The sequence below is a fragment of the Lagopus muta genome, chromosome 5, assembly GCF_023343835.1.
Source record: "Lagopus muta isolate bLagMut1 chromosome 5, bLagMut1 primary, whole genome shotgun sequence".
In the NCBI taxonomy this organism is placed as follows: domain Eukaryota; kingdom Metazoa; phylum Chordata; class Aves; order Galliformes; family Phasianidae; genus Lagopus; species Lagopus muta.
The window spans coordinates 31,344,990-31,370,782 of NC_064437.1; the positions used below are offsets into that span (position 1 = coordinate 31,344,990).

General features: G+C 40.4%; 1 protein-coding gene across 1 annotated transcript in view; it reads right to left on the minus strand.

Moving 5' to 3' along the window:
- Window positions 1–766: 766 nt before the first annotated feature.
- The window catches only part of PTEN (phosphatase and tensin homolog), a 43,713-nt gene continuing 18,686 nt past the window's right edge, over window positions 767–25,793 (minus strand). Inside the window, exons 4-9 of the mRNA XM_048943836.1 lie at window positions 21,645–21,688; window positions 18,155–18,393; window positions 13,577–13,718; window positions 11,401–11,567; window positions 1,981–2,205; window positions 767–991 (exon numbers count right to left, since the gene is read on the minus strand). Of these exons, the coding sequence (XP_048799793.1) occupies window positions 806–991; window positions 1,981–2,205; window positions 11,401–11,567; window positions 13,577–13,718; window positions 18,155–18,393; window positions 21,645–21,688 (1,003 nt within the window). The 3' untranslated portion in view covers window positions 767–805. The remainder of the gene's footprint in view (window positions 992–1,980; window positions 2,206–11,400; window positions 11,568–13,576; window positions 13,719–18,154; window positions 18,394–21,644; window positions 21,689–25,793) is intronic.

Sequence of the window (25,793 nt, forward strand, 5' to 3'; positions counted from 1 at the left end):
AATTTTTCTCCCTTCATTTTGCAGGTCTTTAGGATGTTGCGAAGGTTCATTCCTGTACCCCTATACAGAACCACTCCCTCTAGCTGCCTTTTCTAGCACCATTACACTTAAAAAAATAAAATGCACAAACAACAAGCAGTGACAGCGGCGACTCTTCAATTGTCCAGGATGAATTACGGCAGCATGCTAAAGAAAGGTGCAAGTAAGTAGCCGGATATGGTACACAGGCCAAGCTCCAGCAGACTATATTCCTTTCTGAGCATTACTTTCCATCCCCCATCCAAAATACATGCATTAGAATGTAGTAAAACCTTCTAGAGACATCTCTTAGCCAACTGCAGACTTTTCTGTTGCCACATAAGTGCAAAAAAAAAAAAAAAAAAAAAAAAAAAAGGGGCAGGATGTGAACCTGTATATTTGCATTTTTTCAAAACTTTGTTTGGTGACAGAACACAAAAGGAAAAATTCCTACGTATACACATTAAGTCTGTCTCCACTTTTATAAAACTGGAATAAAATGGGAAAGTGCCATATTTATAGTTCCTAATTGAAGTTTTAATGTCCTTTTGACACAAAAAGGTATATACATATCAGAGCTACGTAACCATTTTTATTCAACTGGACAAGTGTCAAACCTGTAGATTTATAGGGCAAAACAAGATTGGTCAGGAAAGAATTGTTCCTATAATTGGTAATCTGACACTATGTCCTATTGCCATTTAAAAAGGTCCTTTTTTCAGTTTATTCAAGTTTGTCATTCTTCGTGTTTTGTTTTTTTTTTTTATCTCCGATAAAAAAAAAATATTCAGACTTTTGTAATCTGCGTATGCTGATCTTCATCAAAAGGTTCATTCTCTGGATCAGAGTCAGTGGTGTCAGAGTATCTGTAATGATCAGGTTCATTGTCACTAACATCTGGTGTTACAGAAGTTGAACTGCTAGCCTCTGGATTTGATGGCTCTTCTACCGTTTTTGTGAAAAATAGCTTCACCTGGGGAAGGAAAAAAAAACAATTTAAAAAGGTAACCTGAACTTCAGCACAGCACAGGTAACAACTGCTATCTGCAACAGCACAGCTCCTTTCACTATCTTGAGTGACACAACTGCTCCCCTCCCTAGTCTGGAAAGAAAAGAAAGAGCTCTTAGAGTAGCCAAACTCTCAGTACTACTCCTGAGAGAAGAGAGATCCACCAGCAAGCTCTGCTGAAGTTCTGGGCACCTGCACCAGCCGTTTCTGTTCTGGAGCTACAGCAGCTGGACATAACACTGCAGCCATGTCAGCTTTCCAACCATCCTACCTCTACATCTCTGACAACACAGAGATTGTAATAACATTGCAGAAATGAACAAAGTGCTTTTTCAGTACCATAACCAGTGATTCGTGTTTGTGCATTAAGGTCTGATCCATGCAACAATCAGGTAACTGTAGCTGCTACATTCAGATACGTACAGTTGTGGACTTCTGACATTTTATCAGTGCGCTCAAAAACATCCTTTCCATTTTGAGAACAGTGCTGGCAATGGCTCACTCTCCTCAGAGCCAAAACTCAGGTTATAAGCTGTTCCCATGAAGTGTGTACCTCTGCAAATCAACTCAGAAATTATGCATAAAGCTCAGCACTAACAGTAATGCAGCAGGTACCAGAAAAAACTGCTGTTAGATTCTCTGGAATTCTTACTAACCATCTCTAATGGCTTTGATAAATACCTCAAAAAAAAAAAAAAAAGAAAAAAAAAAAAAGAAGCTTTTCTCTCCCAGTCTCTCACCAGTTTTACACAGAAAAACTCTCACACCATTTACTGGCTTTCCTGGAAAAGTCAATACACTTAGGAAGTTAAAACCTTTGGCTAAGTGGTAGGAAACACATACGTGAGTTAGATTTCTGCACAGTTTCAAACAGTTCCTCTGTAAAGCAAGACAAACAAATCAGATAACTTCATGCAGCTTTTCAGCTTTGTTTACATGAAATGTATACTGACCTTGAAGTTTGGAGAAAAATATCTGTTGGCTTTGTCTTTATTTGCTTTGTCCAGATCATTTTTTGTTAATGTAAGGATTAAATATTCCTTGTCATTATCTGAGCGCTCTGTACTGAAAATACCATCAAGTTCCTGATCTGCAACTAGACTTCCATTTTCTACTTTGTCTGAATTTTCATCCAGTCCTATGAAGAATGTATTTACCCAAAAGTGAAACATTTTGTCCTAGGGAGGAAAAACACAAAGAACAATCTTGCTTTAATATTATCTAGCAGCTTATAAAATTGACTAATACCAACTGATCAAAACCAAATCAACAATACCAAACGAAACTAGTTCGGACAACAGTACATCATCAGTTATGTTGCATGCAAAGACATTTCCACCAATTCGCCCAGGCAATACACAACACTGCATCAATCAAAATAAATTTTATCCAATTTTGCTTTCAGAAGTTGCTTCTTATTAAAAAGTAGTTATAAAATCAATTATCTATGAAAAAAGTAGATGACAAGTTAGACAAGTGGTAAGCCTGCAACCACAAGGCATAAAGACATTTTCCTACCAAGGGTTAGTCACATCTAACAACCTGTGCAAAGCATTATAGGTGACTAACATTTATCAACATAGAACATCATCCTCTACAGCCTCCTGTGTAACAGAACGTTTTTATTTATATACAGAAATAGTTGTGACAGAGCAAACGCACCCTACAAAAGAGTGCCCATCACAGTGGATTCACTACAGCTTCACGGAGACAGTTCTTAGCAGGTACATGCTTGCTGACCATTACTAAGAGAAGTCGCACTCTGAAAGTGATTGCCATCCTACACAAAAGGGCAGCTTAGAAGATTGTTTACGTATATTGCTCTTAAGCAGAACTTGACAGATGCCCATCACCAGCTATCTGGTCCTTTAGATTATCCACTGTAACACCACAGCAGGCATCCAGACACAAAGAGACAAAGTAAAATGTAATTTTGAAAGAACTAGGTGATATCAGCCAGTATATTATGTCTGTCACTAGGATCGAAGAGGTGATACAAGTGTCCATCTCCATACGTGCTGTGGGACCGACACTCTTTAATATCTTCATCAATAACTTCAACAGTGGAGTTAAGTGCACCCTCAGCAAGTTTGCCAATGATACCAAGTTGGGGGTGCGGCGACACACCAGAGGGATGGGATGCCAGCCAGCAGGACCTAGACAGGCTGAGCAGTGGGCCCAGGTGAACCTCATAAGGCGCAACAAATCCAAATCATAGAATCATCACAGAATGGCCTGGGTTGAAAAGGACCACAACGACCATCTGGTTCCAACCCCCTGCTATGTGCAAGGTCACCAGCCACCAGACCAGGCTGCCCAGAGCCACATCCAGCCTGGCCTTGAATGCCTCCAGGGATGAGGCATCCACAACCTCCTTGGGCAACCTGTTCCAGTGCATCACCACCATCAGAGTGAAAAACTTCCTCCTAATATCCAAACTAAACCTCCCCCGTCTCAGTTTAAAGCCATTCTCCTTTGTCCTATTATTATTCACCCTCGTAAACAGCCATTCCCCCTCATGTTTACACGCTCCCTTCAAGTACTGGAAGGCCACAATGAGATCTCCCCAGAGCCTTTTCTTCTCCAAGCTTAACAAGCCCAGTTTCCCCAACCTTTCTTCAGGGGAGGTGCTCCAGCCCTCCGATCACCTGCTCCAAGAGCGCCACGTCGTTCCTGTGCTGAGGGTCCCAAGCCTGGACACAGCACTGCAGATGGGACCTCATATGAGCTGAATAGAGGGGTACGATCACCTCCCGCTCCCTGCTGGCCACCCCTCTTCTACTGCAGCCCAGGATGCAGTTGGCCTTCCGGGCTGCGGGTGCACACTGCTGGCTCATGTCCAGCACCTTGCTCACAAGGACCACCAAGTCCTCCTTCTCCACAGGGCTAATGCAAGGTCTGCACCTGGGTAAAGGCAATCCTCACTACCAATACAAGCTGGGGATTAAAGGATTGAGCACAGCCCTGCCGAAAAAGACCTGATGGTGCTGATGGATGGCAAGCTGGACATGAGGCAGCACTGTGCCCTCACAGTTCAGAAAGCCAATCGTATCCTGAGCTGCATCCAAAGAAGTGTGACAAGCAGGACGAGGGAGGTGATCCTGCTCATCTGCTTTGTGCTGGTGTGGCCTAACCTAGAGCACTGCATGCAGATGTGGAGTCCTCAGTGCAGGAGAGACATGGACCTGCTGGAGTCCATCCAAAGCATCCAGAGAGGGCCACAAAAATGATCCAAGGGATGGAACACCTCCCCTGTTAGGACAGGCTGAGAGAGCTGGGGCTGTGCAGTCTGGAGAAGAGAAGGCTGTGAGATGACTTAAGGAGAGCCACAGCAAAGAAGGGGAAAGACTTTTTAGTAGGGTCTGCATGACAGAACAAGGGGAAATGGTTACAAGCTCAGAGAGAGAAAATTTAGCAAAGTGATAAAGAAAAAAAAAATCTTTCACAGTGAGATTGGTGAGGCACTGTAACACCTGGCTAACCATGTGGCTGATGTCCTGTCCCTGGAGACCTTCAAGGCCAGGCTAGATAACACCCTGGGCAACCTGATCTAGCTGTGTAGCCCTGTTCATTGCAGGGAGTTGCAATAGATGGCGTTCAGATGTTCCTTCCAGCTCTAAGGATTCTATGACTCTATTTTATGACCAGCAGCTATGTTTTGCTCTGGGATAGGCACTCTCTGAAAAAGATACGCTGAGAAAATTCACCTCCACAGTTTCAGCTAAACAGCTCGATAAGATACACTGAATGTCCCTGTACTACTTCTCCACCATTTGCTACGCCTTCACCAGTCAAGAGTAGACATTTCGAAGATTAGCTACCATTAATAAGCTGGTCTTGACTAGCACACTAAGCACTCATTTATAGGAAACTCTAAGCTGTGTCTACTTCCTTTGTAAAAAGGAAACTGTTATTTCACTCTACTTCCAGCTTTAAGGCAAAAGATCCAAAATGCAAAGGCCCAGTCTTCCCACAAGAGCTAAAGTTCTTGCATTTCTGTTAAAAGTTGGTGGTTCTACTGCACACTACATGAGCATGCCTCCCTATTGAAGGCAACTTGGCACCAGGAAGTCATCATTGTTTTCTGGGCATTGGTACTGGAGCAGAGAAGATTTGACTGCTTAGCTAATACTCTTGTCTACAAATTAGTATACCGTAAGTATTAATATAAATTTTCATATTAAAAGTATTAATATAAATTAATATAACGTAAGTACAAAAACACTGAGAATTCAAAAGTATATGAAACAAGCAGCATCTGCCTTCCCTATCCAAAGCTCATTAGCCCCACTTTCAGTGTTTTAGGTAAGGCACACAGAAAAAGTTTCCAGCTTGTGTGCATTTCCTATAAGGACCTGAGACATCACAACTATTAAGGAAATGCAAGGGGAAAGGCAAAAGTGCAACATTTCAGCCAGAAACACTTCCGGCGCTTAAACAATTATCCACTTCAACACATGCCCCACCAGCATCTAATCTACCACACTAACATGCTATAATTACAGTTGCCTTGGGAGACTGGCAGATCCTTGTCACTGCTACCAAACCCCTTCAAGTTATCTCATGATATCGCGTTGGAGCTAATCCATTCCACTCAGCCATCAGTGCAAGGCCCAGCCTATTCAGATATTTAGCATCCTCTTCTTCACTAATGCTACCTCAAAGTCTTAAATGTCCACCTCAGAATGTGGAAGTAAAGGATGAATGTCCTGGAAAAGAAGGCTTTACTTTTCCATATTCCTCATGGAACCTCATATGGCAGCAGGTAAGATCCTCATGAAGAATTCTTCAGGATAACTTGGTCCATGCTCCTCCACCATGAAGATGGAGCGCCCAAAAGAAAAAAAATCCACCAAGGAAATGATCACTCCTGATCAAATCAAAAGACTAACCAGTTCAGGTCAAACCAGAAACAACCAACGGCATCAGCCCTTCAGCTTCAGAACAGGAAGGTTTGGAGTCCAGATGCTGTGATAAACAGTGGGAGAGAGCAAGGGTATTACAACTCTGTAAGCAAGTGGAAATATCACCTGCAGGCGCACTGCTGGTGTAAAGGTCAAGTGAAGGGAGAACCCACTTCTTGTAGGTACGACAGTACCACTGACATCACTCTTCAGAATCACACTGTAAAAGCAGTCACATACTTTGGTGCTGGTCCTCAGAGCCACACCATGGTTCCAAAGAGGTCAGAAAAGGAAAGGACTAAGCTAACAAACACAAATTGCAGCAACTGAATGGAAAGAACTGGAAAATGGCTTATATCAATAGTGCTGAAGCAGCTTTGGAGGAAAACAGTGCCAAAGCAAACAAGGTCACTGAATGCAAACAAACACTGGCAGAGGCAGAAGGCATGGACTTCTGAAGTTTAAAACTTGATTAGGTGGAGCAAAACCAGGAAGGATTTATTTGGCACATCAGAGCCAGCCTGAACAAGCAATCATGAGACTCGGACAAGACAAATGACAAAATTCTCAGCAGGCATCTCTTCATTTGCTTCCTTGGGATAAATTTGAAGAGGTCTTCAGAGGCTGAAACTAAACATTATTGCCTGTCTGAGCAGGTCATTTATCTTATCTCCCTGCAGTTTCTTTAAAGCATGAAGTTATTTTCTCTCCCTTCCTGCTACATTAATTAAGTTAGTTTAATAAACTAAGTTGATGGGTACTGAAACATGGCAGACCCACTCAAACTAAGGGAAGACTTGGTCACGTTTCTGGGTATCACCTTTTGGGGCTGATAATTTTGTCACTGCTCTCAATGAGAAACAAGGCCCATTACTCCAAGTGAGGACTGAGTCAGGTTCAAGCAGCAGACTCAAAGATATTCCACAGGAGGCAATGAAAAAAGAGAATAGTATGGGCCAAAGACAGAGAGAACGTAAAAAATTAAAGCATGACCAGAACTTGGGCTTTATTTATCAAATTTGAGTATCAGAGCAAGAAAAGTTATGTAATGAACAGGCTTCTGAAAAATATTAGGTAGGGTTTTTCAGTTTTTTTGTTTTGTTTTGTTTTTTAAATGTACGTTGCTTCACTTCCAATTACATCACAGGAATCCACTTAAAAAAAAAAATCAGACATTTCTTGCCATAAGCAAGTCAGAATCATAAAATCTACAGTGCAGCACCTGACATTTGAGACAAAAGCTGAATTATTCAGAGTATATCAGCATCACGAGTAACTGTTCAGTTCTCAGGATGACAGGAAAACACACCTCACTCTACAGCTGATATCTGTCTCTAACTGCAGACTGACATCCAAACCTAATATCATTTAAGCCATCAGCAAGGAGTTCCCATATCCCCCAGAGTTTCAATTTGCAGAGGGACCTAAGGGCACTTAATCACTTTGCAGTAATAGCTAAGAGTTATTACAGATGCTATCCAGCAATCAAAAGACAGAGAACACGTTCCAAGCTGTTCCAGGCCAGTATCATAGCCTTCTCATAACCATGACTGATGCAACTTGTACCATTTTCAGGTTTGCAGTTGAAGTCTTCTGACATTTGAAGAGTTTGTTTTTCAATGTTTGATAAAAAGCCAAGACCCAAAGTGTTCTTTAACCATGCAGCAGAACTTTTCATCTCTACAAACTCAAACACAGTGGCACAGACAACAGCTCAAAACAATGCTGCCAGCACCACCTACGCTAGATTCTGGGTATCAACCAGCAGTGACTTACATTGACCACTGTTTCATCAGTATGAGGAGTGCTCCTAAAAGGTCTCCTTTACCTCCAGGCTCTGCAGGCAGGAAGACTACCAAATCCCTTGCGTTATTTTTAAACAGGTTCTCATTTAATCAAGTGACATATGGATACTTTGAAACCCTTTAATATTATCATGTCAACATCAATAAGAAAACTGTTTCTAATAGGAACACAGAAGCAAACCTAGAGAGACTACAGACTACAACTGGAGATGGTAAAAGAGCAAGCTATAGGTCAGAAGAGGGAAACAAAACAAATTGCTCAAAGAACTCCAAAATGTTGACTTCCACTGGTCACAAATTCTTATATATGAACTGTACTAAAACAATGTACCATTTCGCTCTCATATGAGCAAGCATACAGAAGGAAAGGAAGTAACTACATGCCACAAAAAACGGCTAAGAATATAGAAAGCATCTTAATTAGACAAGAAAGAATCCAAAGTTTTGGAATCCCTAGCTGGTGCTAGGTGGCACACATAGCAAAAAAAAAAAAAAAATTTGAAACATGGCAACTCTTCCAAAGCAGTCTTACCAGCACCTTCTCAGAAGCACTGAATGACCCTTTGGCAGAGGTTAGTTGAATTGGCTTAAATTAAGTTTTGCCATTAAAATAAAAGGGCACAACAGATTTAAATTTTACATCAAGAACCTAGCATGCACGCTCAAAATCACTTGGTCACTAAAGCTTGTTTCATATCATACTAACAATTTTATCAAAGAGCTTTATCGAAGTTGAGGACTTTCCACAGTAGAGCACCTTGCAGATAATACTGCTGTTAGGACTATGAACTCTGAAAGCAGGTGCACGTAGGCTTATCCAGAATGCTCAAGCTGAGACCAGTGGTATTGAACACCAAGACAAACTCAGAAGGAGTGCAGAGAATATTCTTTCATTTCCAGAGATGAGATATAGTCTTTCTCCAACCCAAGCCTCAGGATGGACCAACATCTACTGTTCAAATTATGCCATTAGTTTGTTGATTAGGATTGTTAGGGAAAGTTAAAATGCTCAGAGGTGATGTGATGTCTTCAAACATGCACAAAAAACTTGTTTGGCAGCTACGTATAAATCCGCTAACAGAAAACCTTGGGAGAAGAGGAATCAGTGCTAGGCAACAGATCTGTCATTCCAGCTTCCAGAAACACACACCTAAGTAAGCTAGAATCTCTGAAGGATGACACTGTCACACCTTATAGCCCAGGTGATCACTGCAGAGACATGGCAAGCTCTACAATTTGCAAAGTTCCTGCACTGGAAGACCTTCACTTCTTGGGTTTTGAGTAAAAACTATAGAGTCAAATTATCTGGAAAAAAAAACAGGCTCCACTAAGTGCAAAACAAAGGGGACTTCATGGATGTGCAACATTTGTGCACAGAAGCGTGTTCAGAGTTCTTCCAGGACAGGTTTTCTGCCACCAATATCCATTCACCTTTGCCTACTCTCATCTCAGACACTTTATGTAACTTTACAGAGACCTCGTGGAAGGACCATCCTGGGTGCCAAGGCAAACATCGGAGATGGAATATTTCACTAATTCTTAAGAATCGCTCAGCAGTGGCTTCATAAATCAGACTAGGATGTTCACACCTCACATATGCCTCCAATTTGTGTTTGCATTTATGTTAGAACTAATAGAGGTGGTATTACCAGAGCTATGTAACAGCATACAATTTTCTTTTGGCTTCGATTTTTATGTTGAGGGTATTTAAGCATTAGATTCAATAGATTTTTGAAGCAGATTATCAAGGTCGTTTCTTTACAAAAGAACTCCGTCTGGAAAGAGGTTTCATCCTCTCAGGTAAGTTTGCAGAAACTGTTTGTAGAAAGAACAGCTTTCACCAACTCCTCGCTTCTCAACCCTAGTGTTAAAAAAATAAAAAGCAGTATGAAGTTGCTCTTCTCTATCTTGATCTTGTGATCCACAGAACTAGAATAGTTAGGGGATGTTATGTGGAAAAAAACAAAGAACTAGTTACTCAAACTACAAGACTCCTATGAACTTAACTGCAGCTGACATGACACTGAAATGAAACTACAGCACAGCAACATGCTTGCTACATTTCCGCAGACAATCCAAAACAAACATTTCTAGCCTGAATTTATACTATAGAAATCATATGTGACAACAATGACATCTAGTTCATGCTACCACTGGATCTCAGTGCCCTCTCTAGAGGTAAAATAAATAGGAAAGCTCAATCTGGGCACAAGAGACCCAAGATCTTTCATCAGAGCCACGTACAGATGTTATGAGAACTTGCTTGGCGAGAAGAACAGCACAATGCCTCCTAGGAAGCATGTTCACAATCTATCTGTTACCCAAAACAGTAAAGAAACCCAATTCCCAAGTTAGACAGAACAAGGCCTGGTTAAAACAAAACCCTGTCTCAGATGTTTAGGGTTTTTTTTCCCCATCTTCTCCCTGCATCCCTCACGCATACACACAGAACTTACCTGGCTGCTCCTATAACGCCCTTAAAATTGGCTCTTGTGTACTGAAGTTTTAAATATTGATAATTTTAATGCCTAAAAACCAGTCATTTCTGTTTGCCAAATGTTTTACAGTTCTCAATCAGGGCAACTAGGCAATACAAACTATGTTTAATTAAACAAGCAGAAGAAAGCATTCTCATTAAGCATCAGCTTAAACTTTTGCATGCACTAGCACATGCCAGACAACAGAACAGGACATTTCCAGCTACTGAAAATTTACCACTAAACTAGATAACAGTAACTTGAACGAGGTCCATAAACAAAAAAGCATGCATGTGTATCGTATGCACAGCTAATAACTAGCATCTTACAACTTACATTCATCTCCCAGTTCACTCTAGTATTCTCATTATTATGGTTTGTCTGCAGTATTTGCTCAAAGAATGTTCTTAAGCTTTATTCCATTAAACAGTAAACAGTTATTCATTAAGACTGGAATTTTAAACAGTAAGTACAAAGGTAACCTTTAAAACAACAGGGTTTTCATCCTCATGCTTCACTTTAGTAGATACAAACTACCTCTATAAGCACAAACATAAATTAAACATTCATCTTTAATAACTCATTGATTGGTGTCAAATTAAGTTCCAGATTAATTTTTTCCCCTACAAGCGAGATACTGATAAAATCCTCAGTTTGGAATGAATTCTCTATATGCCTAAAGACAAGGTAATGCAGATGACACTGCAATACAAACTGAAGTAACGGCTGAATAGATTGCAGAGATTTTCAGACAGTGCACAGGAACTAAATTACCTTGGAATTTCAACCAGATTTGACAGATGGATAGAAATCAGCCAATAGCACACACACAAGATCATTCATGCCTGCTAAAACCTCAAGAAAATTTAGTGAAGAAAACAGCTGGAGTTAACTTGCTCAGTATGCAGGTTTATTTTTAGACTGTGAATGCTTCTTCCTCAATTAGATCCTTCACTACTACCCAAACTACTCCAATACGTATCCAACATAATTTATATCCAACCTTTGTACTTAATCTCATTGATTCAAAACATCCAGCCTTCATTTTGTGAAAGACTCTCTACTTGGGAAAACTAGACGTGAAAGAATTAAACACTGTGATGGCACATCACTGAAAAATTACCAGTGTCCCAGTCCTGCATCAAGGCTGAGTTGATAACGTTTTCCAAAAAGGCAAGAAAACCAACCTTTTTCAACATCTTGTTCTGTTTGTGGAAGAACTCCACTTTGATATCACCGCATACCGGCAAAGGTTGAGGGAATTCAAAGTACATATACTTGTCTTCACGTCTTGAGGGTCCTGAAGGGGAGGTGAATATCTTTACCTTTAACTGGTACACCACAAATTGAGGATCTGCACGGTAAAAACAGAGTGTCACTTTGCAAGAAATGTCCTTTAAGTGTCAAAAAAATGCAATCAGAATCACAACCATAGCCTATAGCATTTTGAAAGTTCAGTATGTATCATGAACCAAGCACTGCAAGGCAAAGAAAAAAGCTTCATGGGACATAATTTGAAATAACCTCACAGATTTCTGTATTTTGTAGCAATTTGTTCACGCAACTAAAGGATTCCTAGAAAGCTGCATGATCTTTATAATGGAGTACAAAACAACTATATATAGTAAATTCTTGATTTTTCCTCACACATTTCCTCTCATCTCTGTGTTAGATGAAAGTTCTCTTCTGTCTTTTCTCCACGCTGCATAGCAGGCACTAATGTCAGAATAAACTGATTTCTCTCTTACACAATCAGAGCTGTTAGACAAACAAGAACAAGGATAAAATTTAACAGTAAGACATAAATCAATCTGCATTGACAGCAGGCTATGCAGACAAAGCCCGTAAAGTCTGTCCTGTAAACCACCACGAGTGCCAGCCACAGTGTAGTTTTCTAAACTAAAGTAACAGCTGAAGTTGTGAGGTTTTGCTGCAGCCTGAGCAGATGTAACTTTGAAACTGCCAAGCGAAGCAAGCACGAAAGCCAGAAATATTAAATGAAATTTATTCCAATAAATCTTGCATTGACTCTTCTAGTATTTTCTGCATTTAATTGTTTCTCCTGGTTTCTCTGTTAATTTCAGGTGTAGACTGCTCTCTAGACAACACATGGTAAACCGTATCTGCCACTGAGGAGCTGTGGGAATCTCAACTGAGATCACCCACACTATCTTGTTGAGCAGCCTGTCTTTAACATCATACTTAACTCTCTCAAATCCTGAGCAATATGAAACCTGGTATCCTTTCTTTTCTGCCTGACAGACACAACTCTGCTCTGTGACTTTACAACAGATGGAAGATGACAAAGATAAAGATCAAAAAAATACCATTTGTCGCTAAAATTAATACCAGAGTTACACGGATGAAGAGCAACACATCGCTTTCATTTCTGTAAAAACAAATCAATGAAAAACTGCACAGAAACATAAATGGCAGCACTCCTCAAAGATGCTGAAATTGGTAGGTACTCTGTTTTCCCATGTGCTTAGCAACGACTTGTTTATCCCAACAACCTCCTGGAAAAGTAACATGCTGAAGTCTGGTAAGGGCAAAACAGTTAATAATGCAATAATCCATACTTCATGTAGCTTGATTTCACAAGTTTATCCACAACACTGAACTGCAGAACATACAACCTCCACACCTCTAACTCAGAGAAAGGTTTTCTGGCAGAGGCTTCCCTCTGCATCTTCCTTCTGAAAAATACAGCTGGCCTGACAAGCTGCTATGTTGTTTCTTTTGTGCACTGTGTTCAGGTACCATCTTACAACATCAATACTGCAACTTTACTCAAAACCACAGTAGGCACTGGAACTAATTACACATTGCAGTAATCATCACAGCAAAGCCATTAGAAAAATAATTTCCACTGCAACAAAAAGAAAGAACATGCAGAACCAGGCAGTTCCTGCTCTGTAACACAGCCCACAGAAAGGCAGAAGAGAATATGCAGTCACACTAGGAATTTCCAAGGAATCTGCTGTTCCTTACTGACACACTGCACACCAGCATATCACACTACTTGGTCACTGGGACACATAATACTTTATAAGCCTTTGTCTAAAGAAGAGAATTATTCCATAGATAAAAAAAACTCACTGCGTACATACTGTCTCAAACCACCAGGGGAAAAATAACCTTGCCACATTTGAAACAAACATTATTTTGCAATTCCCATTTCCCAAAAGTTGCTGTATTTTTAAAAACAGCTTTTTAAGAAGGTGAAGAGCAAATATCCAAATGTTTCCATTTAGTACAATCTAAGATTATAGTAAAACAACAATACTATCCAGTCACCTGGGAATTCACACAACCAGCTCCAAGCCAGAGCTAATGAAGAACAAGGGAGTGCTGAGTACTTACTGCAAGTTCCGCCACTGAACATGGGAATTGTTTCAAACATCATCTTGTGAAACAGCAGTGCCACTGGTCTGTAATCAAGGTGATTCTTTAACAGGTAGCTATAGTAGTACACGTAGCGTCTCTGACTGGGAATTGTGACTCCCTAAACAAAAGGAAACAGACGTCAAAAGCACCCAGAGCATTTCCCAGCAGTCACTAATGGGACTCCTCCCCAATATCTGAGAATTCAACTAAAGGTGAATAAATCAAGAACGAAAAGGCATCTAAAGTACCCCAGCGCTCTGTGCAGCACCCCTTCCACCTGTCCTGCAGCGCTTAAGATGTCACACGCGTTAACTGCCGTGCAGGGAGTATGTGGGACCCTGGTTCTCCAGGCACTTCTGTGGGTATTTCCTACATCCAGCTCAAACAGTGAAGCAAAGAATGCAGGCTTCTCTGTATCGCAAAGAGAAAGACCTCAGAGATAGGGGTGTCAGACTTCCAGCAGCACTTTGAGCAGGATGCCCCTGTAATTTTTAAGCACTGACACTGGAATTTCTACAGAAATGCAAGTCAAATGAGTCTACTGTTGTTTACTGATATCACTGTACTGACACTACCTGCTATTACAAAACGTGTTCCTGAAATGTCTTCACAAAAATCCAGAGTGGAAAGTTTCATTAATATGAGCCTGATGGCCCTACTGTTGAATGAAGGACTTCAACTGAATTACAGCTCTGAAGTAAACGCTTGCTTTGAGAACATATAACCAAAGAATATGTTTATTATCAATTTTGTAATTATTTTAAGCTTCAACAATTAGTTTTAGAGCTCTTATAGCTGATACTTTCAAGAGAAAGTGATAAAAGATAAATTTAATTCCTTACAAAATAGGTTGTATGTTTTATATCAACCCACACTACATATTTGCAGCAGCGTAATTGAGTATACTTTCATACTAAAGCTAAATGTGAAATTGCAATAATCTGAGGATAACAGAAGTTTAAAGCCTAGACAATATCCTTGTGTTACCTCCACAAGCATTTAGTTATAATACCTGCATTCCCTTGTGACAGACAGAAGTGAAGGATTGCTGGAATACTCAGGTATCTTTCCGCCTTTATTTAGAAAATGTTGAGTAGTGTCTCCTTACCATCCCAGCTAGTTAAAAATTAAAATTAAGCAAAACACTTCTCCCAGTATCACTTGTACAATGATATTCTTAAGTAGCCTTATATGTGGACAGTATTTGTGGTTTAGATGTCATCTTGGTAGTAGTTAACAGATTCACGTCTTAAGGGAGCTTCAAAGTTTTCTTTATTGGAATCTGAGCCTCATGCCCGAGTCTCAAAGCAAGAGTGCAGGGAAGCAGTTTAAGTACTTTCTCTTGAGAAGCTTATATTTCACATCTGCACTCACTGACATCTTCTGAATGGGTATGCAATGAGTTCCTCTAGTCCCTGTGCCAGAGTTTCACAATACACTGCTGTGTGGACATCACAAAAATTGCCAGCTGCTGCTTCTGGTGCTCCTCTTATTATAGCAAGGGCAATAGTATGAAGAACAAGCACTTCTGGAAGTAGTTCTCCCTGCTAAATCTGGAGCCTCATTGTGACCAAATGGCATTGGGTTTAGCAGAGGTTGTCACCTGGGTCTGCTCAACAAACAGCCACTGTAACAGACCAGCTCCGACACATCTGACGCTGGTTATCTACCCCACTGAAAGAGTCATTCTGAGACTTCCTTGCAGAAAATAATTGGTTTCTGTTTCCTGTTCAGTTAGCTGTAACTGCCGCTACAGTCACTACTGGGAGCCATTCCTAAAATGCAACAACGTGGAGGTCAAAGAACACTCTTGAATGGATCATCTCCAGCTTCAGCACTTGACTAAGTTCTTCCTACCTGATAACTACTCATGGAGTAGCCAGTCCCTTCTCTAGGGACTACACTTCACCACAGAGGCCTCCACAGAAGTGGGAAGAAACAAAAACCTCATCCAGCTGTAGGAAGGCAAACTGTCAGCCTTCATCATTACAGCAGAATTTTGGTGTACGCCTTAGGGAATAAGCCAACCAGTTCAAAGTGCGGATGCAGTAGCAGCTGTTTTAGAAGACCTATTTGGGGACTTACTTCTTCCCCAGTTCTGGAAACAGGAAGGACAACCGCAACTCTTAATCAAGTTTCAGAAAAATCGTGTCTTCATACCGTTCAAAGGAGAAATGAAAATTAGTGCCATTCTGCTACAGTGGTGGGGACTGATAGATAACAATCTTTTAGACAGTGTTTTTAATCTTTCCCATTCCCTCTTTCTGAAAAAGAAACCCTTCCCTGAGGAGCTGCAGAAGTTGAAAGAGGCAGCTTAGAGGAAAAAAATCATTTTCCATTTGGAGACAGCTTTTGAGGCTCAGTTCTGCAACATCCACTACCCTTCCCAGGATGACGCTGCATTAGCAGACTACCTACTATCTAGGAATTGTCCATTTGTTCCACATCCCCTGTTAGATGTCACAAAGGCTTCTGGCGGAGCTGTTTCTCCCACCAGACACCAGGGAAAAGCTTGCTACAGAAGTACTCATGGTTGTTCTCTTGACTAATTAGTCATACTTCCTCTTGTAATTAGTAGCACTTCCTGCCAGCATAGGTTACAAACCTTCTCAAGAATCAATCTGCCATGCATATCAATGGTAACAGTGATTGGAGCTGTGATCTTCTCAGTTGCTATACGAAAGCTGTGCACTTTTGCTTGCTTTTAAATAAAGAATACCTAATACCTGATTAAAGCCAATTTTCTTTCATCATGTTTTGGCCCAGCAAAAATAAGAAAATTTTCTTGCACCTGGGCACAAGCAGCTCTTATGATGGCCCAACTACTTTGAGTTCAGAAAGTCAGCTTATAGAGGTGTGGCAAAGCATCAAATCAGAGAGCAGCACTTTGCGTGCAATACCAAAACATGGCCCAAAAGGGAAGAAAAAGCTCCCAGAATCTACACTGGAATACCTGTTTATAAGCACAACTTTTACAGTCATGTGAATCACATACTGCTCATTTGCCAAACGAAGTTAACCAGGCTCAAGAGCTGGGAAAAAAAAAAAAACAACAAAAAAAAAAACAGCTCTTCCAGAAGAGACATCAAAACCAAAACAAAGTTGCTTGTTACTGATAACGCTGATAATGTTTACAGCAAAGCTAAACAAGGCTCTCACAATTCCTGTTTAATAAACCTTCTGCTACCTCAAACATGCTAATGAACATAACTCCTTATCCTCAAGACACCAATGTACAGAAATATTACACTCTTTACAGAAAGGTAAATTGAGGTACAGCATGCTTCACCATGTATTTGTTGCATTTTGAGCTGAGTGATTTCCACGTTATTTTATCTCCAGATAACCATTAGGAGCAGCCTACACTATTCATTCATCACACAGCTCACTCCTGTTCACTATCACTCACTCCTATCAAAACCTACAGGTTTTGATGGGAAATCTTAACACTATCTCCTTTCAAGTATGACATCACAACCATATTCTAAGCTGGAATACCAGCTCCATCTCATAAAAACAGCCAACTAACTATTCACTTGCTCCTTCTAATGAATCAGCATCCAAATCCTGAAATTCCTTATACAATACTTTCACTCTCAAGTGCCTTCAAACATGAAACTCAACTTGTTAAAAGGCCCACACGCTGTGAAATGAATACCTAATGCAAACATTGCAGGAACACAGAGAGCTCTGTTCTTGAATAGGCTAAAACTGGCTCAGAGATGATTCCCCAGGGCTGCTCTTACCAACACGTACAAGGAAACAAGGAAGATGAGCAGAGAGACTTGCTGCAACTACCCTGCAAGGCACATCTTACCATAGTTGGGGAAGATTTCACAAAAAAAAAAAAAAGTGTAAGTTTTCATTAATGATACATAACCATGCCAAAAAGGTCCAATCCACAAGTACCGCTAAGTCAGCCTGTGCAGCACTGACAAGGTCATAACAAAGCTCTTGCAGCCACAAACATAATTTCTCTGAGATTCTCTCACACCCCACAAACACAAGAAATTAAACATCATGAAGAAGACTGAGGTGGCCAATGCCTAGCCTCCCTTCTAATTACAAGGGCTATTCAGCCATGGATATGCTCTTCCAGTAGGGACATTCAGCTGTAAAAAGCACTTTAATGACTATGCATCTCAAAACATCACAGAAGTTGAGAGAACCTGAGGATCTGAACAGCTCATCTATTCAGACAAAACAAGCTAGAATAATCCTCTTATTTGGTCTGAAAATGCTGAATGAGAAAGTTCACTCATCAACCACCTATTTGATGCAACACAGAGCAGAATGCTATTTAAAAGGGTATTTAAAATAAACTGTCCAGATCACCTTCAACAGGAGATGGAAAAAACAGACCATTTTAGTGTTGTGATTAATTGCTTCTGCTACTTAAGAAATCTTCTTCATTGAAAAGGACAGCACTGACCCAGTAATATTACAGCTAAACCAAATGAGATATCACAATTGACAGAGAACATTTCTCAAAGGATTTGACTATTCAGGAAAAGCCTAAAGATGCACACAGCAAAAAAGAACAAAATAACTCACCTTCTTGTCTCTGGTCCTTACTTCCCCATAGAAATCTAGGGCTTCTTGAGCCTTTAAAAACTTGCCTCGATGCAACAAATATGCACATATCATTACACCAGTTCGTCCCTTTCCAGCTTTACAGTGGATTGCTGCAACATGATTGTCATCTTCACTTAGCCATTGGTCAAGATCTTCACAAAAAGGTTTGATAAGCTCTAACTGTGGTGGGTTATGGTCTTCAAAAGGGTACTGTGCAACTGCAATGAGAAGGAGTAACTTATCAAAATCCAAAAAGGAAATCACCAAAAGCTCAGTTAGACAGGTCAAATTTGTGACAAGCATGAAAAAAATTAACATTCTGAATGAAAAACAGTCTTGCATACAGATTTGTGTACACACATAGCTTTGATTCTGCTGCTATTCAGTAACATATTGCACACTAAATGCATCACATACATTTCTCTAGGAATACATAACATCTTGCTGCATGAAGAGACTATTCTGTAGTGCTTCTGAGGTTAGTGCTACAAGACTCTGCACCTCACATTTTACTGGAATTTAAGAGTACACCGGCACAAAAAAAAAACATCGTGAAAACCCATTAGACAACAATTAGACTACCTGCTGAGAGAAAACAACAGCCAAGCCCCACTCACTGATCAGATGAGGAATTCTGCAGCTAAGATTCAGAGCATGGTTTGGTCTACATTGGGGACGAACACTCAGAATTTGCTCAAAGGGATTTAGAAAAAAAAAAAAAAAAGAATGGTAAATTCCATACTAAAAATGGTAATCAAAAAGATATCTCACACAAGGAACCTGCAATGTGTTTTAAGGTCAACCCATTAAATGCAGTTGTCAACTTTTTTTTTTGGATATCCAGAGACACTCACACAGTTTTTCCAGCTAGGCATGGAAAGAATTTCAAGAAAGCATTCGGGGGGGGGGGGGGGGAAAAAAAAAAAAAATCTCAGAAGAGAACAAAAATAAGCAACTGGGAAAAGGACCCAAAACCAAACCTCTGTATGACCTGCCAAATCAGATGATAGACAATGCCAGGCTGGCTGGCAGAATTACATGGAATTGTACTAGTTTGGCCAGGAGGATTACACTTCACAAAGCATACTCCAATTCTTAATCAACAGACTTGGGTTCTTAAAAATACAAGCCTGGTTCATTTTAAAATTCTCAGCTAGAAACACCATTTCCTTTTCTGGTGCAAAAAAAAAAAACATTCCATTTTTTGGCATGCGTTTGTAATTGTTTTGTAAAGGCTACTCTTTTGCCACAGACCATGGCATAAGTTTGAAGCCTTTCAGAGAGACAGTTTAGTCTTGCGCAGTACAGACTGTCCACTTAATCTCTCCTAGGAGAACAAAAGCCTGATAAAGTGAATAATCTGTTAAAAAAGCTTAATGAACATGAACATCTACTAATAAGTTCTTGCACACAGAAGATCTAAATAATCTGCAAATGATCTCTGCATGCAAAGTTACTCAGATGTTACTTTCTGCTGCAGATGTAAGTGAATGATATTAAGAAATTCCTAAAAGAGGAAATCATTCAGGAGATACTGCAGATCTTTGACTCTATCTTAACTACATCTAATAATGTTCCTCTGAAGAGAAGAGACAACATAATGCTAGAAGAGCTGCATGAAAAATAAAAAATAGTAACAGTTTGTTGAGAGACCTGAAATAACAGACAAACCTTGCAGGATTTTCTACAAAGGCTGAATGAAAAAGTGCTGAAATGGATGTACTGAAATGGTTTAGAAAGCAACCTTAGAAAACATCAAGTTGCCTTGATCTGTTTTGAGGAGGGTGCAGGTGCTCCATGGATGAAGGCTGCTAGTACTGGAAAGAGGAGAGCGTGGAGAACAGCTAACTCCTCTCTCCAAGCTCCCAGACATTGCACATAAGGAGGGAAAACAAAACCAAAAAACATGGCAAAGCCAAAGGCCACTTCCAGTGCTGGAGTACTTCAGAAACTACACGAACTCTAGACAGAAAGTTAGTGTCTGTGGACAAAGAGCTTTCAACATTTGTTTCTACATCTGATGCAAGAACATTCCAGCTGAAAATTACTATGGCGTTCCACATTCAGTATAGAAATGAGAATTTCCTTTTGAAATTACTTCACTCCCAAAGATTTTAAAATACAACCATACTTCTGCTGCTGCTAAAAGTAAGCCCCGAGTCACAAATTTGATCACTTACGTTAAATAATTTGGCAAGAAAAGTAATAAAAAATATGAAGCTCCCTAAAACAGTGTTGTCTTATACAGAGGAACTGTAAGAAGCGGTGTCACAAACGTTGCCGGTCACAATTGACTGCAAAGGGATCCAAGCACCTCCACAGTAAAAGCATAAATTAATGCAAGCACATGTACCAGACATGATATTAGAAGCACGTCCTTTTCATTTACATCCTTTCTCCTCTTACCCAAAGAAGTGCTCAAGCAGATCATAAGACAACTTTTTTTTCCCCTTTGTGTTTGCTTAGCAAGGTTTCAGAACATTGCTATTCAACATACTTAGAGCAAAGTAAGAGCAATGATTACTTCAAAAATGAAGGTTTCAATCCTTCTGTATATTCAGACATTAAAGCAGCCAACTGGCCATGTACTAAACAACCTGTTCACAACTAGAAGGATGTATAAATTCAATAATAAAGGACCTAGTATCAGCCAGTTGGAGTAAAACTCACTCACCCCCAGTTTCATATGCAGAAATACCCTTTTCCCTACCCAGCCATTCTGAAGCACAACGTAAAGAGGAATTACAAGTCTCACCACAGCACACAGAGATATTTCTCCACAGAAGGAACAAAGGTAAATCTGCATTTATTTATTACCTGGGGCATTAATACTGACAAGACAAGAACATTGGTTTCCATTTACTACAAAGGGCCTGATCAAAAAGAGTTCCTGAAAGCTTCCCCACAGGTTCTGCAAAGTGTCCAAGAGCCATCTTACCTCAAACAGGCATCTTGGAAATTTAATTTTGTTTTTATTAAAGAAACAGAAGGTATGTTTGAGATCTTCAAAAAGCTGTTGCATATGAACACTGAAAAATAGGTTGGTAGTGTTCTCCATTTTTACTGTACATGATGCTTCAGCATAAAATAATAGTTCTCCTTAAGCTTCACAGCTAAATTTTACAGTAAGTCTGCTGACAGAATTGAAATCTCTATACAACTCATTCTGCAACAGTTTTTCAAACAGTAGATTTCTAATTGCCCCATTAGGTCTTGTTTTAGTTAGGAACACTGGTTTTTGAAAACATAAGGAATACACCAAGTTTCTCCGACAATTCAAATGCTATTTGACATGATTCTTTGCCCCCAAATCTCCTACACTACATTCTATAGTACTATTTTTAGTACTGGTCTAAATGTATAGCAATGTTTTATATTACTATGCATTACTATCAACTCTACTTTACACCATCATCCAGAAAAAGTGAAATACAAAGAAAAGAACACACGCTAGACTGTGAATACATACCTCTGCAGTTAAATTTGGCGGTATCATAATGTCTTTCAGCACATCTAAAAAGAAAAATAAGACAGAAGTTCAAGACATTCTCTAAGGCACTCCTAGCAGCTGCCACACCTCAGAGCATACAGATTAGCATATCAGAAAATCATGTAGACACGTCATCATTATAATCTAAAACTATAGCTAGAGACTACATACAAAAAATAAATATTTTATTGCAGATATACAAGTCGGCCAATAAGGAATCAGTTATTTTAGTGCAAAGCAATAACTTACCCTAAAGTAAATGTGGTCCATCAGTGATTTAGTCACTGTGACTCTCAACGGAGACATTCATGCAAGCAATGCAAGATATGCTTATTTTTAACGCAGTAGGTTTAGCTATTCCACCCACTCAACAGCTTTAAAGCTCCCACATGAGCAAACAGAGGATGGCTATAACCTTCATCCAATTTTCTCTGAACTCAAAACACGTCAAGAAACCTTCACAGCAACAAACAAGCTAGGGCTTATGGTAGTCACAAGGACATTCAGAAGACACTCAGCTAGAGCAACCTACATAAGGACTCTTCCATCAATTACAGAATCAGATACCACCAATAGTATCTGAAAGCACCACTAAATAGTAATACACATCAATTATACCAAATAGATCGCAGTACAGCTCTCCAACATGGTATTTTTTCTTGGACTTGCACTAATATCTGCTTTACTATGCTGCATGAGATCCAGCCTAGCTAGCTGCCAGCAAAACAAATCACATGATCTCAGTTGTTCAGGATGACACGTCTGGGGATGAGCATCACCAATGTAAAGGATATAGAGGAACTAGCCAAAACAGAAATGAGCTAGAGCTGATACTGGGGGTAAGGGGAAAGAAAGTAAGAACAGCATGCCCTCTGCAATATTCCTTAGAGATCGCTTTCTGCAGGAAAAGCGTTGTGTCCCTATGCAAAGCAAGTGAAAATGAACTTCAGGAGGAAAGGCAAGAACAACTCTTCTACAAAACAACAGGACTCTAGCTTGAAACAGTGACTGGAAGTAATTTCAGTAAAAGAGAAAACACATCTAGGTCTTCCATTCTGATTATAACCTGTATTTTTCATAGGGTTCAAACATCCCCCGCAGCTTCAGGACCAGTATGACCTTATCTTTCCTTTGGTAAATACATTACGAGTGCAGCCTTTGAAGCTGTATAGAGCTTACTTGGTACTTTCAGACATGAAAATGCAGACTTTTAGGCTCTTGCTGTATGACTATTTCACCTAGCCGAGTCTTACAGGCACTGAAACAAGCTTGGTCCACAAAATTCAGACAACCAGAGTTGGAGACATATCTGCTGGGATAGCACTCGCGAATTGCAGCATCACAGAATACCCTGAGTTGAAGGGACCCACAAGGATCATTGAGACTCTCAGCTCTACCACAGCATCACCCAAATCCAAACCCTACGTCTGAGAGCAGCACTCCAGCACTCCCTGAGCTCCAGCACTCAGGGTTGTGCCCACTGCCCCGCACAGCCCATTCCACCCCACCGCCCTCTGCCACAGAGCCTTTCCCTCACCCCCAGCTGCCCTCCCCTGACAGCTCCATGCTGTTCCCTCGGCCAGTTGCCGTCACACAGAGAAGAGCTCAGCGCTGCCCCTGTGCTCCCTGTGAGGAGCTGCAGCCACCACAAGGCCTCCCTTCGGCTCCTCTACTCTGGGCCAGACAGACCAAGGGACCCCAGATGCTCCTCACACCTCCTGCACCCCAGATCCTTCCCCATCTTCTGTAGCCCACCTCTGGATGCTCTCCAATAGTTTTACGTCCATCCACCTGATATTGTGAAGCCCAAACCTGCACCCAGTGCTCAAGGTGCAGCTGCACCAGCACAAGGCAAAGCAGGACAAGCCCTTCCCTTGCCCGCTGGCACTGCTGGGCCCGATGCACTCCAGGGTATGGCTGCCAGGGCACACTGCTGGCTCAGATCAACTTGCCTCAGCCAGAACCCCCAGATTCCTTTCCATGAGACTGCTCTTCAGCCTCTCATCCCCCAGCCCATACATTCAGCCAGGGTCATCGTGTCCTAGGGACAGTGATTTCCCTTTTCTGCACTGATGAACCTTCCTGGGTCCAGCCTTCGCTAGGCAAAAAGCCAGGTGGTTTCTACAGCTCTGATCACATTGCTGACACTTTCCCTGGGTCAGAAGTGACATGAAGCAGACTGAGTGGCAGGTGTGTCTCAAAGAACTATTATCCGTAGCCGAGCCTTCAAGAAGAAAGGTCAGACCCTGGATATAAGCCCAAGATATAGTCAGCATGCCTGGAGAAGCCATCAGCCATTTGCTGGGCAAATGACTGGTACAAGTTAGTCAGTATTTGAACTCTGGAAGCAGAGCCTGCTAGGAAGCAAAGTAGTTAACACAAAGCATCTCATCTAACTGTGCTCTTCATTAATCTTCCTTTTAAAGAAGCACCCAGTTCAAAGGAATAGTATGAGATGAAACTTCAAAACACAAAAAGAATCTACATATGGACAAAAAAGCCTTCAAATTGCAAAGTTTGAAAGAGTAGTAAGTAGAATACATAAGGGATAAAAAAGAGTTTTGTTGATACCAAGGATAGAAACTGAGCACAGAACATAGCCATGTTGCTCTCTATGCCCTCATATGAGAGCTGTACACAACACAGGAGAAATGTAGAGCTCCAGGCACGGCCCTATAAAACATACTCCCTTGTCCTCACACGAAACACATGCTACGCGTGTCTGAGATCCCACTGGCACGTGTTTTTGAGATGCTTCCATTGCTTAGCATTTTAAAAGCATCTGTTTTCTAACCATGATGAGACCTGTAATACAGTCAGACCTCCATCTGAAGCCTGCTGACAGGGCTACAGATTACAGAAAAGACAGCAGCCTATGCCAGTGCCTAACTCCCTGTACAGGGAGACATAGAAATAAGCACAAAAATGTACCCTGTTCCTTCAAGAGTCTGCTTCAATTAAAGACATACAATGGAGAAGGTGAAGAAGCAAAGAGAACAATTTGGCAGGATGCAAAGCATAAAAGCAAAAGTAAATGAATGTGTTAAGGAATAATAAAAGAAAGAATAGCAGAAAGTTAAAAGCCTACATGAGAAAACACAAGGAACAAAATGAAACAAACTGCTCAAATATTCACTGGAAGTCAAAAGCTAGACTGTGAGCATAAGGAATAAATTACATCAGTTAAGCATCCATTCAGAATAGTTTTAAATAAAACTGTTCAATATACGCAGCATTATCAACTCCATGAAACAGCTACCACAAGAGATCTCAAACGTCATGAAATCACTGAGTAACTTCCATGTAACTTCCTTAAAATCCTACTTCCTTATTGAAAAAAAAAAAAAAAAAAAAAAAAGGGTATTATTTACAAAGGATAGGGCAAATCTACAGAGATGCTGCTCTCTGAAATACCTGAAGGCTGTTAATTTCTTCTAATTTCATGACCAAACATTCCAACAGTTCACTTAATAGCATTTATTTACTTAATGTGCACAGATTTTGTGTGCACACAGAAAATCCATCTCTGTAGACACAGAAATTTTAAAAGGTGAGTTTTCCAAACAGCATTAAAAACTTCAATCTCCTCTTGCAAGCAAGAAATTGGTGTTTCCAGGACAAAGAGAATCCATACATTTGGAAAAGATTTTTTTCCTCTGTGAAAATTTTGATCTCATGGGAAACATTTCTATTTTTGAAAGCTTCATTAGAGATTATTTTGAATTCAGCAGCAAGGGAAATTGATGGAAGCTGGGAGATTCTTGCAATTGAAAAGAGTTAAGTTTTTATACAAAAAAACTTGAAGACAAAACCTTTTGACACACCTGAACAAGCTCTCTACATCGTTGAAAATATCAGCAATGTAAATATTAGAAGTATTTGTCTCACTGCTTAACTCCAAAGCATGCAGAGGATGGAGTTTTTTGTCCCCTTTTTCCCTCTTTGAAGTAAAATGAGGTTGCCAGCACACAGCCAAATGGAAACAACTCAAGCACCATCCTTGCCCCTAGAAATCCTCGCCAAGAATTTTTTAATAAATTCCTACTCTCTGATCAAGCCTAGAAGCCAAACACAACCTACTGTTTTAACCTGCCCCCTCTTGAGCCAGTCTGAAGCATCAAGTTCAGC